Source organism: Varanus komodoensis, unplaced genomic scaffold (genome assembly GCF_004798865.1).
Source record: "Varanus komodoensis strain SLA01 unplaced genomic scaffold, ASM479886v1 scaffold81, whole genome shotgun sequence".
NCBI classification, from domain to species: Eukaryota; Metazoa; Chordata; class Lepidosauria; order Squamata; family Varanidae; genus Varanus; species Varanus komodoensis.
In genome coordinates, this window is record NW_025336495.1 from 1,221,806 (window position 1) to 1,234,285 (window position 12,480).

The following is a 12,480-nucleotide window of genomic DNA, read 5'->3' on the forward strand; positions in this document are numbered from 1 at the left end:
CTTAATTTAACATTTACTTAAAAATGGAGGTGCGTCTTATACGGGGGGGGGGGGAGGCAAGCAAGCTGGGGGGGAGACTGGCATGCACATGGGGGTGGCAAGCGAGTGCCTGTGGGGGGCGGCAAAGTGGTGCGCGCAGGCGGGGGGCGGTGAGGCGCCGCAGGGGGGCAGCAAAGCGGTATGCATGCGTGGCAGCAGCTTGCTTGCTGGAGATGGGTAGAAAAAGCGGGGGGCGTCCTATACATGGGGGCGTCTTATAGACAGAAACATACGATAACTCTTTTAAATGTCTATTTTAAAAAAATCAAGGTAGAAAAAATTAAACTCTTAAAATTCAACACACTAAAAGTTGAGCTACCACGATGGTTTAGGGTACCTGTTTTCCCTTTTCTTGAAGCACATCACATCATAAAGAGGTTACACCATTTCCATCCACAAATACCTGGAAAATGGAAATTTTATGTAAGTCCCCAAAAGGGATTTACAGGGTTACAATACATAAGAATAACTACTATGTATACCATGTCATGACATTTTGAGTTACCAGTTGCAAGAATGTATGCTCAGATTTCACAGGGAAATGGATTTCATTACAACGCTCCATAGTGTATTAAATGACCCCCCAGGTACCCTTCTCCACAGACAAACCTTATGAACAGTGTTTCCAAATAGAGGCTGAAACCAAATACAAGCTTTTAGAACATATACAGAGTGTTGTATAAGCAACCATTTTCTATAAGAATTTATCTGATTTTTCCCCACAACTGGCACATGTACATTCTATGCAAATAGAGACTATTATAGTTTTTTTAGTTGTAAGCAAATATTCAGTATTAAACAATACATTAGCATTATGTGTGTTAAGGAACCCAAGGTGACATAAATGAGCCTCTTCTCATTTCAGCCTCACAACTGTGTGAGGTAGGAGCTCCCAAACAGGCACACTCTTTTTAGAATGAGTACAATCTCATGCATGTTTGGACAGAAAAATGTAGTTTGCAGCTTGCCCCAGTCAGCCATGCATAAGCTTAAGCTTTTTTCTGCCTTAACACATGTAGGACTGTCGGGCCTACTTGTTCTTCTTGCATAAACACGCATAGGATTCTCAGGTGTTTTCTGTCCAAACATGCATGGTATTGTAGGTCTTGTTATGATTACTTTTCTTTATATGGTACCTACTCCCAATACTGTGTCCTTAGCCTGTAATACCTTTACAAATGTGAAATATCTCGGGGACACCTGCCCAGAGCGCTTCAGCTGTGGGGTGGTATAGATACGAAGTAGTTACAACTCGGGCTAGAAATGTAATGAATATACAGCCTATATGGGTGTGTCCCACACACACAGCACATACAAATAAAACCTAAATATATGTAATGCTAATACTTATTTTTATTGCTAATATTTATTTTCTGTTTTTCCCCCGAGTCATTATACATGAGAACGCTTGTGACACCTTAAGGAGCGTTGCTGCAGAGCGAGCTTTCGTGGCGTGAGGCCTCTTCTCGAGCTGCTCCAAGAGCAGAGGGGAAAAACTCGAGCGCCTGCCCGCCTCAGCCGCCGACTAGGCCGCACCAGGCCCGCATTTTGCCGCCAAACGGTCCCAACCGCCGCCCGGGCCGCTGTCGTGATCGACGCCAGGGCGGACCTATGGGACCCGGGGGCGGGCCTTGGGCGGGCCTATGGCGCCCGCGCGGGCGGAGGAGCCTTCCAGAAGGTACGTAGCCGTGACGTCAGAGCCAAGCGCCTGCGCCTGCGCGCGCAGACGCTCCTCCCTCTTCCTCTCCGGCGAGGGCTCCGGCTCCGGCTCGTGGCTTCGCGTCTCCTGCGGCCGAGATGGCGGTGAAGGCGCTCAACCCCAAGGCCGAGGTGGCGCGGGCCCAGGCGGCCCTGGCGGTCAACATCAGCGCGGCGCGGGGCCTGCAGGACGTGCTCAGGACCAACCTCGGCCCCAAAGGAACCATGAAGATGTGAGGCTGCGAGCGGGGTGGGGGAAGGGAGGGCAGGCGGGGCGTTGCCACGGCAGGGCACGCCCACCGAGCGTGGTCCTCGCGAGTGGAAGTGGGGCGCATGCGCGGGGCAGAGCCCGGGGCCCATGATGGCATCGTTTCAGCGCGTGCAACTTCGATTTCTGGCTCTCCAGGTGCTTTGGACTACACCTCCCAGCGTGCTGGCCGGCGCGGGGCAAACTGGGAAATGTAGTCTAATCTATCTGAAGGACTAGAGCTGCTAGTTTGTGGGGGATGCTGGGCGTTGGAGAAGGGGTAGCAAAATAGAGATGGGTGAACGGAGGCACAATATGCAGCTGTCCCAATTACTTAGTTAAAACGTGCACAAGTTAGTGGAAAGAAAAGCGGCTGCTTTCCAGGTGCTTTGGATTGCGTTGTTCCTGCCTGTTGGAGATCCTGATGGAACTTTCAAGTTCAAAGTGTCTGCAGGGTGCTAGTTAATTATCTTCGGAGTAAAGCATTGATATAAAATGTCTTTGTGCACACATATATATGTAGTAGCCCTTCTTATTTTGCCAGGAGCTTGGGATGAACTTGATGGGACTTTCATTTTGAAAGCACGAGTTTTGCTGAGGTGCAATCTGTCACATAACAGAAAAAGAGACCTACAACTCCTTGAATGCCCTGGTTAACTTGGATAGCTAGGGCCTGCTGGAAACCATAGGACTTTTCTTCCCTGAACATGCATAGAATTGTGCCCTTAATTTTTTAAAGTGCCACAAAACTCCCTTTCTCTTAATGTTTTTAACTCAGTAGCAACTGGCATTCTGGACTTGGATTGGAGAGATTCAGGTTCAGGATCCTGCTTTCAGGGGTCTTGCAGGCTCACTCACAGGCTGTTGTGCGTGCAACATGGGTCCTTGGTTGCCTGAAGCTCTCTTAAGTGCTGTACTCCAGGCTTCCCCAACCTTGTACCTCCCAGAAGCATTTGGACTGCAACACCCAGAATTCCCAGTCAATGATCCTGCTGGATGGGAGTTCTGGGAGTTGTGCTCCAACTCCAGATTCCAGGTTGGGGGGGCTGCTTTACTTAGCACAGCCATTGTATCCCAGAATGCTTGTGGAAGAGGGGAGTTCTACACTCACAATGCACTCCTCACCAAACTGCCATTGGGTTGGATACTGTTGGCTGGTACTGAGCCTGAGCTGTGAATGCCAGTTCAGTTTTCACCTGGGCCATCACAATTGCAAACGATCCCTTTGGAGAGCCAGTTCTGTACTTGCTGCAGCACCTGGAACTACTGGCATCTGTTACCAAAGGTGTTTCTTGCTCTTCCCAAGCTGTAGCTTTAGTGTTGAGACTCGTGCACTGCAGGAAGCGCTCTCCTTGCTTGGAAGTGATGGTGGGCTGGGTGGAGTATTTCCCTTCTACGCTTCCTATGTGCTCTGGCACTGGCTGGGGCAGGCCGTGCCATCAGTATGTTCGGCTGCAGGGGCGGCTTGGCATGAATCTGCCACTTGCCCGGGGGAGGTGAGGCCAGGGACTAATAGTTCTGCTGTCTTCTTCCACAGGCTTGTATCTGGCGCTGGAGATATCAAGCTTACAAAAGATGGCAATGTCTTGCTGCATGAGATGGTGAGTCAGTTCCTCCCATGGAAGGTGTCAACCAAAATGTGAAGATCACATCATTTGCGAGTTTCTTGGGGTGTCTGGAATCAGGTCTGTGTTGAGTACTGACTGCCTACTGGGAATGTATAGCTAGTAAGGCTACAAATGATGTTAAACAGGTAATGTGTCTTAGTTCAGGGATAGCCTTCCAGACATTTTGTACTGCAACCCCCCAGAGAGCTGTACCAGGCATTTTGTCCTGCAGCCGCCCAGAGAGTTGTACCTGGCCTGATCATGAGCTATGGACGTCGTGCCCAAGTCACCAAGTCGCCTACCCTCGGACTTTGGCTATTTCTGAGGGATAGAGAAGCGAGCTGTGTTAGATCCGGCCTTTGCTGTTAGTAAAAGGGTCTGGTCATGGCAAGGCTAATCTTCATTTCCTGTTACACTTTTGGACATGAAATGCAGATTGTGCCCTTTTCTTATTTTTCAAAATTACCCAAGCTCTGTACCAGTTTGCCTTACAAAGTAGCATGCACTTGGGAGTGGCTGGGTCAATCTCTGGTTAGCTTTGGCTCTAAGCATAATCAGAAATACAGAATTGTCCAGTCCTGATTTGCTTTGTTGATTGTCTTCTCAAGCCCTTTATTTATTCTATTTATACTTTCATTTATGTGCTGCCTATTACTGTTGCCTCAAGGTGGCTTACATTAAAAAGATAAAAACACATAAAATATATAAAAATAAAAACAGATATGAAATGAACATAAAACTTCATTTGAAACCTAACAATAAGCCTACCTAAAACCTAACAAACCTGTGAAGCTTAAACCTCTGAAACCTAAGCAATGGAGCACTGCAGTCCCTAGAAATAGCGTTTGGGCATCTTTTCTTGGCTTCCCGTGTGTTTCCAGCAAATCCAGCACCCAACGGCCTCGCTGATAGCCAAAGTGGCAACGGCACAGGATGACATCACTGGGGATGGGACCACTTCCAACGTGCTCATCATCGGCGAGCTGCTCAAACAAGCAGATCTCTACATTTCCGAGGTATGCGTGGACTGTGTGTGCAGTCCTTCCAGGCGACAGGCAAGCGTTCCCTGGATGGGTTTGGCTGCCCTTTGCTTTCTGAATGTAACACTAAAGTAAGCTAAATGGAAGTAGTGATGCTCTTGAAGTTACACCGATAATGGTATATTCGATGGGCCGGTGGCAGTCTCTGAAAGCAGAATGTGCCTTTTGGCAAGGACTGAGCTTCCCCTTTCTGCCCCTGTGCTTTCATTCCTTCAGAGTGTGTGATGCTTCTCCCTCCTTGTGGTGGAATCTGTTGTGGAGTACAAAAGCTTCTTAGATCTTGTGCACAGTGAACACCCAAGTGAGCTCTGCAGCTCCCTTGGCATAACTCTGTGCTAGAATAACCTGTGCTTTACCCTCTGCATTGGAAGGACCATCTTTCCTTTTACATGTATTCAAAAGGACAGGACAATTTTTGCAAATTTAATGCCATAGTTACGTAATGGAAGATCAGCTCCACTCATGTTTTAGGATGCTGCTGCTTCTCTTAGCTAAATAGATGCTCATGCTCATGTGCTCTGTCATTCATAACTGCCTGGCACCAGGGATTGCACCCTCGACTGGTTACAGAAGGGTTCGAAGCTGCAAAGGAGAAGGCCCTTCAGGTCTTGGAGCAAGTCAAAGTAACCAAGGGAATGGACAGAGAGACCCTTCTGGATGTTGCCAGAACCTCCCTGCGTACAAAACTCCATTCCGAGCTTGCGGATATCTTAACGGAGGTGAGACTGTGTGGCTTCTTGTTTTTCGCTTCCTTGGCGTATGGGGTGCAGCTCTCCTGCTTCACTGAGGAGGGTCGAGCAGGTGGTGAGTCCTGGGGATCTTGGAAGGGGCCTTTCATGGGTCTGTCCTCTCCTCTCTCCAGGCGGTGGTGGACTCCATTCTCGCCATTCGGAAGGCGGACGAGCCAATCGACCTCCACATGGTGGAAATAATGGAAATGAAGCACAAATCTGAAACGGACACCACGTAGGTACCACACGAGGCCCACAGATGCTGCACTCGGTCTGCCCACGGTGTTCCGTTCTAGTGCCACCACAGAACCCCCGTAGCCTGTCGTGGCACATTTTGTCCTGCTGAGGGGAGGGAGACAGTCTGTGCCTGTGCCAAAGGTGGAGGCCGCCTGGGCGGTCAGCAGCACTCGTTCACGTGCAGCTGTTCTGCTGGTCTCCTGGGCACCCTTCCTCAGACGCCTGCCCTCCCACCGCAGCTCCCAGAATGCCCAGGCAGAGGGCTGATGGTCATGGACACGTGGGAGTTGGCAGTCCAGGACGTCGGATGGGGCCAGGCTGGGGAAGGCTCCCGTTCGAGGGCTCTGTTCGGTACCCTGAACTGGCAAGGGACTGAGATGCGTGGGCTGCGGGCATGGGTGAATTCTGCATTAGCGTTGGCAGTGGCTAATGGAGTCAGACACCATGCGAGAAGATCGCGTCTGCCTGGGATGTTCCTACCGGTGTGCTCTATGTGAGGCAGCATGGCCACATCCGAGGCAGATACAAAGGCAAGCCCCTGCCCCTCTCTCGGGAGTCGGCTTGCGAGGCGGGTGTGCTGGCGTGTGGGAGCAAAACGGGGGCTTGCGGTGAGAGCGTGAGCGGTTACTTGCAGTGGCTTCTCAACAGGCTGATCAGAGGACTTGTCCTGGACCATGGTGCTCGTCACCCTGACATGAAGAAGAGACTCGAAGATGCTTACATCCTCACTTGCAATGTCTCACTAGAGTATGAGAAAACGTACGTATGCAGTGGAGCTCACCGCTCTAGCCTAGACTTTGAGAGCCTGTCCCCTAATTCATGGGGCATCCTGTCAGAGGTTTGTGGTTCCCCCCAAGTGCCCCCAGCCTCCCGCCACAACCTGGGCCCAAGTCCCCCCACCTGCACTTGTATGCTTTTGTATGGTTTCAGCACCTGCAGCATCCAGCTGATGTGGTCCATTTTCTGTTTCCAGAGAGGTGAATTCTGGTTTCTTTTATAAGAGTGCAGAAGAAAGAGAGAAACTGGTCAAGGCAGAAAGGAAGTTCATTGAAGATCGAGTGAAGAAGATCATTGACTTGAAAAAGTCTGTTGTTGCAGATTCTAATAAAGGTTTCATTGTGGTCAATCAAAAGGTGAGACTGGGAGTAGATTTGGGACAGTTCGGTGTTGCTGTGAAGCAGCCTTTTTTGATTCATAACTCTCACCAGGTATTTCAGAATAAAGCTTATAAAATTGATCCAGTTCTCCTGGTCTTTCTCTTTCCAGGGGATTGACCCTTTCTCCTTGGATGCTTTTGCAAAGGAAGGGATTGTTGCTTTGCGTAGAGCCAAACGAAGGAACATGGAGAGGTCAGTTTCTGCTGCTCAGAAATATCTCTGATTTGATTAATTTATTTGTTACATTTGCATGCTGCCCAGTAGCCCTTAGGGTTCTCTGGGTGGCTTACCACAAGGCAAGATGCAAAATCAGTAGAAATACAATAACACGATCAAAACATTTAGAATAGGCAAAAATACAAAATCGGTATAAATACAATAGCATAATTAAAGCCAATACAAGTTAAAACATAATATTAGCAGAGCAATACAAAATCAAGTGTTACTTAATTCAGTGATATAATACATGTTAAATAATGAAATACAACTCTAACCCCCTGCTCCATCCCCCATAACTACCAGCACAAATTGGCAGAGAAGACACAGCACAGCCCCCACCCCCCCAGCATCTCCCCTCTACCACAGCACAGCAGGGCGGAAATGGGCAGCCCGACACAGCGTGGTGCAGCTCCCTGCTCCCAGCTGGCTGCTGTTGAGCTGACTCTCCTCTCCCCCGCCTCGGGTTCCTGTCCACTTGCAACTAGTACAGCAGCTTTCTATGGGAAAAAGGAAAGGGGGCGGGATTGTAGACTTCTCTGGAGCTGAGCTCGGAAGGGCAGAAACTCTTGGGCGATTGCTCCAGAGCAAACAGATTTAGGATCACAGTGCTGTGTACCACTGAGCGGAGTTGAAATGTGTCCAGCGTGGGAAGATACTTGCACCCGATCTGTGTGTTTCTTGTGAGCATGGCTAATAGCAGATAGAGCTGCCCAGAGAGCCCGTGGGCCGTGGGGTAGCGTGCCAATGCAACACGCGGTGTACATCTCCGTTTTCAAGGTACCAGTCACTTGTGATTTAGAGCTGCCCCAAAACGCAGGCTCTTTCCTTCTCTTCCAGGTTGACCCTTGCGTGTGGAGGCATCGCAATGAACTCCGTGGATGACCTTTCTGTTGACTGTCTGGGGCACGCAGGCCTTGTCTATGAATACACACTGGTTTGTGTCAACAACACATTTCCCATCCTCATTGCAGTTTGGCTTGTGTGGCGAGTGTTAAAAGCTGAGCTTGGCTGTGAATGCAAGTGTCTGCGTGATGACGATTATATTTCTATATGCTATGCTTTGCTAGTGGTGTTGAAAGCTATTGAAAATTGCATTTGGATTGTTGCATAGACTTCCATCTTGGACTCTTTCTGTGTTGCTAAGGAACTTGAGAGTGCATTTGTCTTGAGAGTACATTTGTACAGTCAGTGTGATCAGCACACTGCCTCCATTTCTATTTATTATTTCACTTTTTTCTTCTTTTGAAAGGAATAAGTCTTCAGGTTTCAAGGGAAAAGCTAATCAAATCACTTAGCACAGTGATAAAGCCCCTCAGCAAGGATCCAGCCTCAACCTAGAAGAAAATCAAGTAACGGAGCTATGCGTTCAGCATCCCTGTTAACGCCTTGCTTGTCCTCTTTGCACAGGGTGAAGAGAAGTACACTTTCATTGAAAAGTGTGACAATCCTCGTTCCGTGACTCTGTTGATCAAAGGTCCAAATAAGCACACACTGACACAGATCAAGGATGCAGTCAGAGATGGACTCCGTGCTGTCAAAAACGCCATTGAGGATGGTGAGCCTGGGACAGAAGGACCCTGTAGCATTTCAGTAGGCCTGGTGCAGCCAGCACAGAGCAGATTAAAAGGGAAGAGTTTGCTTTTGGCTTTCCTGCTGCTGCCTTTCAGTAACTCTGGATTCCTTTCTGACCTCCTGGAAGTTCTTCTGTGGCAAGTGCACCGAGCCAGAGGGCAATGCAGAGGTGGGGGAGAGTACAAGGAACCACACAATGGAAACACACGGCTCCGTTTGCACAAAAACAAGAGTGTGGCTTGTCTGTCATTTATTGCATCGTCCCTAAAATTGAAATAACTCAACAATCAGCATTAGACACTGAGTATAATGCCTGCTGAAACAACACAATTCAAAGGAACAAAGGACAAAATGAAGCGATAGCACCATGAATTTATCAAGTTTTATAAAGATTTAAAATTTGAAAAATGCCAAATTTAAACATTTCTAAAGATTGGAAAGTTGATATTAAGTTAGAAAACGTTCAGGTGTAACAGACCAACTTAGGTCACAAAGAGTGCGCTGTGGTGCCGCTCAGTGAGGTCTGGCCCTGACTGGTGCTGGCTCAGCTTTCACATGGAGCAACTGGGACCTCACTACCCACCCCAGGAATTCGTTAGGCTGTGGTGCTGCTTTTCTGGTGCTTTCTGGTCACGCTGCTTGTACTTCCTAGGACTGAGGCCTCACCCTGAAGCTGCCCCTCTCTCATCCCTAGGCATGGATGGTCCTGCTCAGCTGTGTCAGGTTGCCCCCGAAGAACCAAGGCCTGCTTTTATTTTCTGGCAGTGCTTAGACTCCCTGCTAGCAAAGGTGCTTACCCTGAATTTTACAGTACTGTGAGATGGCCAGGCGTTAGCACAGAGAGGCCAAGACAAGTGCAAGGTTCCTCTCTGAGATATCCCAGCTGCTACTTAGCTCTCAGCCGTTGGGCTGTGGCAGGTCTTGGAAGAAATACTCAAACTGGAAGCAGCTGCCAGAACAACCAGGAGTATGACTGACAGGTAGAAAAGGTGCAGAGAAGCCGGTCCAGTCCTCAGATATTCTGTTCTTGGTACTATGTAATAATTCTATTATTCAACAAACTGTTGAATCTACCAAAAGAGTTAAGCCACAGTAGAGATATGTTTACATAAGCAGATGACATACTATACATGTCATTGGGGAGGCACAGTGAAGCATCTCCATTAAAGTTAGGAACCTCAACAGCCAGGGGTTACTGAATATATTCTAAAGAAAAAAACTCGCTGGAACTTCTGCTTCCCTCTCCGTGTACTGAGTGATTTCGGGCCAATCTGGATTCTCTGCCTAACCTACCGCATAAAGTAGTGGTTTTGAGGATAAAATGGAGAGGATTCTGTATGCTGCCTTGGGGTATGAAGCCAAGGAAAGGGGATGGAAGCCCATGAAGCTACAGCAGCAAGACCAAACCAGAACATTTGACCTAAAAGGCACATTTAAACGCTGCCGGGCATCTGCTGCTTCTTGGCCTGAGGCTGTTTTGACAATCTGCAGAAGGCATTAAACCAGCTTTAAACACAAATGACTACAGAGCCCATCTGAATAGTCATATTCAGTACCTAAAGGCAGTACAGTCAACTGACAAGAAATCCAGTTGATACTTGACCCCAAGAAAGAAACTTGCTCATGTCCGGACCATGTTTGAGGAGCGCTAAGTCTTGCCGCTTGTGCTTGTGTGTGCGATCCCAGCTGGGGGCTACTAATGCATGCTGTTTTTTGCAGGCTGTGTGGTTCCAGGGGCTGGAGCCCTAGAAGTGGCCATCGCCGATGCCCTCGTGAAGCATAAGCCCAGTATAAAAGGCAGAGCCCAGCTGGGAGTTCAGGCTTTTGCCGATGCTTTGCTGATCATTCCCAAGGTACGCAACCACTTGGCCAAGAGTCGGTCTACTTACCAGCTGCCGGGTGGAGGAGGAGGAGAGCTGCAGCTTGATGTCAAGTCACATGTGAAATACACAGTGGGGAATCGGTTACGATTAAAGATAAAGCAAGCCACGCCCTGAGCGTGGAGAAGTTGTTCCAGGTTTTGTGTATTCTCTGATTCCCCCAGGTCCTCGCTCAGAACTCTGGCTATGATTCTCAAGAAACGCTGGTGAAGGTTCAGGCTGAATATGCTGAGTCAGGACAACTGGTTGGCGTTGATTTAAACTCTGGTAAGAGTGGAGTTCACATGCAATGGAATGAGTGTGAGGGATCCCCACGGCAGCCCCAGATGCAGGGGAAACAGCCTTACAGCCGTGTGCTGGAGAGGCATAGAATTGCAACCTGCCTCTTTGGCTGGCCTGTTGCCTCTGCCACGAGCTCCAGTCCTGGGGTGCCCAGGGTTGGTTGACGTGAGCTCCGTTACCTTGAGGTGAACTCTGATCTGCCTGGGCTGTCCTTGATCAAGCTTGGAAGGATGAGGTCATTTCCGGAGCTGTCAGAAAGCTGAGGACCCTGGCAGACTCTCTCCTGGCGACCCTATCAGTCACGAGCAGGCCACAGCCGTGTTCTGCATCTCGGAGGGGGGTCTGCATTAGCGGGTTGCCGGCTCCTCCAGTATTGGAAGCTGGCCTGACTGCCAGCTGTGAGGGAACTAAGGCTGTGGCAGTCCAGTCCTCCTTGCGTGCTTCCGGAAGAGCTAATGGGTGGGTGGCTAACGAGCAAACTGAATGCTGGATTAGCAAGAGCTTTGGTCTGATCCAGTGCAGTTCTGAAGCTCTGTCTGCACGACTTAGCCTTGTTTCCTGCGATCTAAACCCTTTTGCAACACTTGACATTGAAATGCGCAGGCTCTTCTGGCCATTTAGTGTTCTGTAAAAATTCGGACCAGTTTGTAGGAACTGAAAGGAGCCCTGAACTAAAAGCAGTGTGCTGTGAGCACATGGTGGGCCTGTGTTACAGGCTGGTTGTTCCTTCGAGCGTGCTCACGGACAGAGTGTAGCCCCGTCGTGGCCTTGAGCAACAATTCTTGTCGTTTTCCAGGGGAACCGATGCTGGCAGCAGCGGCTGGAGTGTGGGACAATTACAATGTTAAAAAGCAGTTGCTTCATTCAAGGTAATGCTCTGTGATGAGCAGGCACTGAATACGGACTGGCTGGAGAAGGCGGGCGGCTGTGGGGCGCGTTCCTGCTTAAACATGCATAGCATGGTGCCCGACCATGTTCAGTTTGTGGTTACACACAAACCGGTTAGACCGCTAAGTGCAATTGAATGTGAGAGTACTTTGGGGTACACATAGAAAGTGCTGGTCTGGAAGATTTTTGAAACTTTCTTAGTGGAGTCTCATCTCCAGGCTTTGGTGCTTGGATTTCAAGGTTTTCCGAACAAATCGGAAGTCTGTCTAAAGCAGGGGTGCATGTGCTTGGGAGCCGGGGCTGTTCACTTGAACCCCAAGAGCTGCCAGCAGGAACCAAGTGCAGAAGGATTTGCAGCCCAGGGAGAAATTAGTTTTGGGTGACAGGGAGAATGACGCAATTTGGTGTCAGACTCCGGTCACCTTTTCCACACCCACGCCCTGTCCAGAGGGGTGCAGGAACACACCGGGGACGGAGTGTGCGTTTGCGTCAGGTGTTGGCACCTGTGGGTCAGCGCAGCCTCTCCCTCTGTTTCCTTCAGCACTGTCATAGCCAGCAACATTCTCCTGGTGGACGAAATTATGCGTGCTGGAATGTCATCTCTCAAAGGCTGAGCTGGAAAGCCGTCCTGAGGGCGATGGTCCAGACCAGCCCTGTCTCCAGAGCCCCGCTCGAGGCACCCACGTTTCCTGGCATCCCGCTGAGACCTCGGAGCAACGGAAGAGCCACCTCTGCGCCTTCAGGAACCTGGCCTCTCGCAGACCGCGATCTCGCGCTCCTGTGAAATCAGTTACTATTTATTTTTTACACGCACTGACTTGCTGCCTCTGGAGTTGCTCTCTCTCTACCCAATAAACCGCTCTGCTCTGTGCGCGGCGCCTGG

The 12,480-nt window shown here is 49.5% G+C and overlaps 1 protein-coding gene, 1 long non-coding RNA gene and 2 other non-coding genes across 7 annotated transcripts in view; 3 read left to right on the top strand and 1 right to left on the bottom strand.

Moving 5' to 3' along the window:
* LOC123036675 overlaps nt 1–1,579 on the bottom strand; it is a 9,671-nt gene extending 8,092 nt beyond the window's left edge. For all 4 annotated transcript variants that reach the window (XR_006417189.1, XR_006417188.1, XR_006417190.1 and 1 more), the window contains exons 1-2: nt 1,457–1,579; nt 377–442 (exon numbers count right to left, since the gene is read on the bottom strand). This is a non-coding gene — a long non-coding RNA (uncharacterized LOC123036675). The remainder of the gene's footprint in view (nt 1–376; nt 443–1,456) is intronic.
* Nucleotides 1,580–1,755: 176 nt separating this feature from the next.
* On the top strand, nt 1,756–12,468 carry CCT6A (chaperonin containing TCP1 subunit 6A). The gene is made up of 14 exons (XM_044456048.1): nt 1,756–1,970; nt 3,522–3,585; nt 4,473–4,607; nt 5,177–5,350; nt 5,494–5,597; nt 6,248–6,358; nt 6,573–6,732; nt 6,866–6,948; nt 7,813–7,909; nt 8,383–8,530; nt 10,267–10,400; nt 10,592–10,694; nt 11,506–11,578; nt 12,139–12,468. The coding sequence occupies exons 1-14, from the start codon at nt 1,837–1,839 to the stop codon at nt 12,209–12,211; spliced, it is 1,593 nt and encodes a 530-aa protein (XP_044311983.1). The 5' UTR covers nt 1,756–1,836; the 3' UTR covers nt 12,212–12,468.
* Nucleotides 4,914–5,045, top strand: LOC123036761. Its single transcript, XR_006417202.1, has one exon. It is a non-coding gene; the product is annotated as a small nucleolar RNA SNORA22 (small nucleolar RNA).
* LOC123036760 lies at nt 5,992–6,129 on the top strand. Its single transcript, XR_006417201.1, has one exon. It is a non-coding gene; the product is annotated as a small nucleolar RNA SNORA15 (small nucleolar RNA).
* Nucleotides 12,469–12,480: the final 12 nt, after the last annotated feature.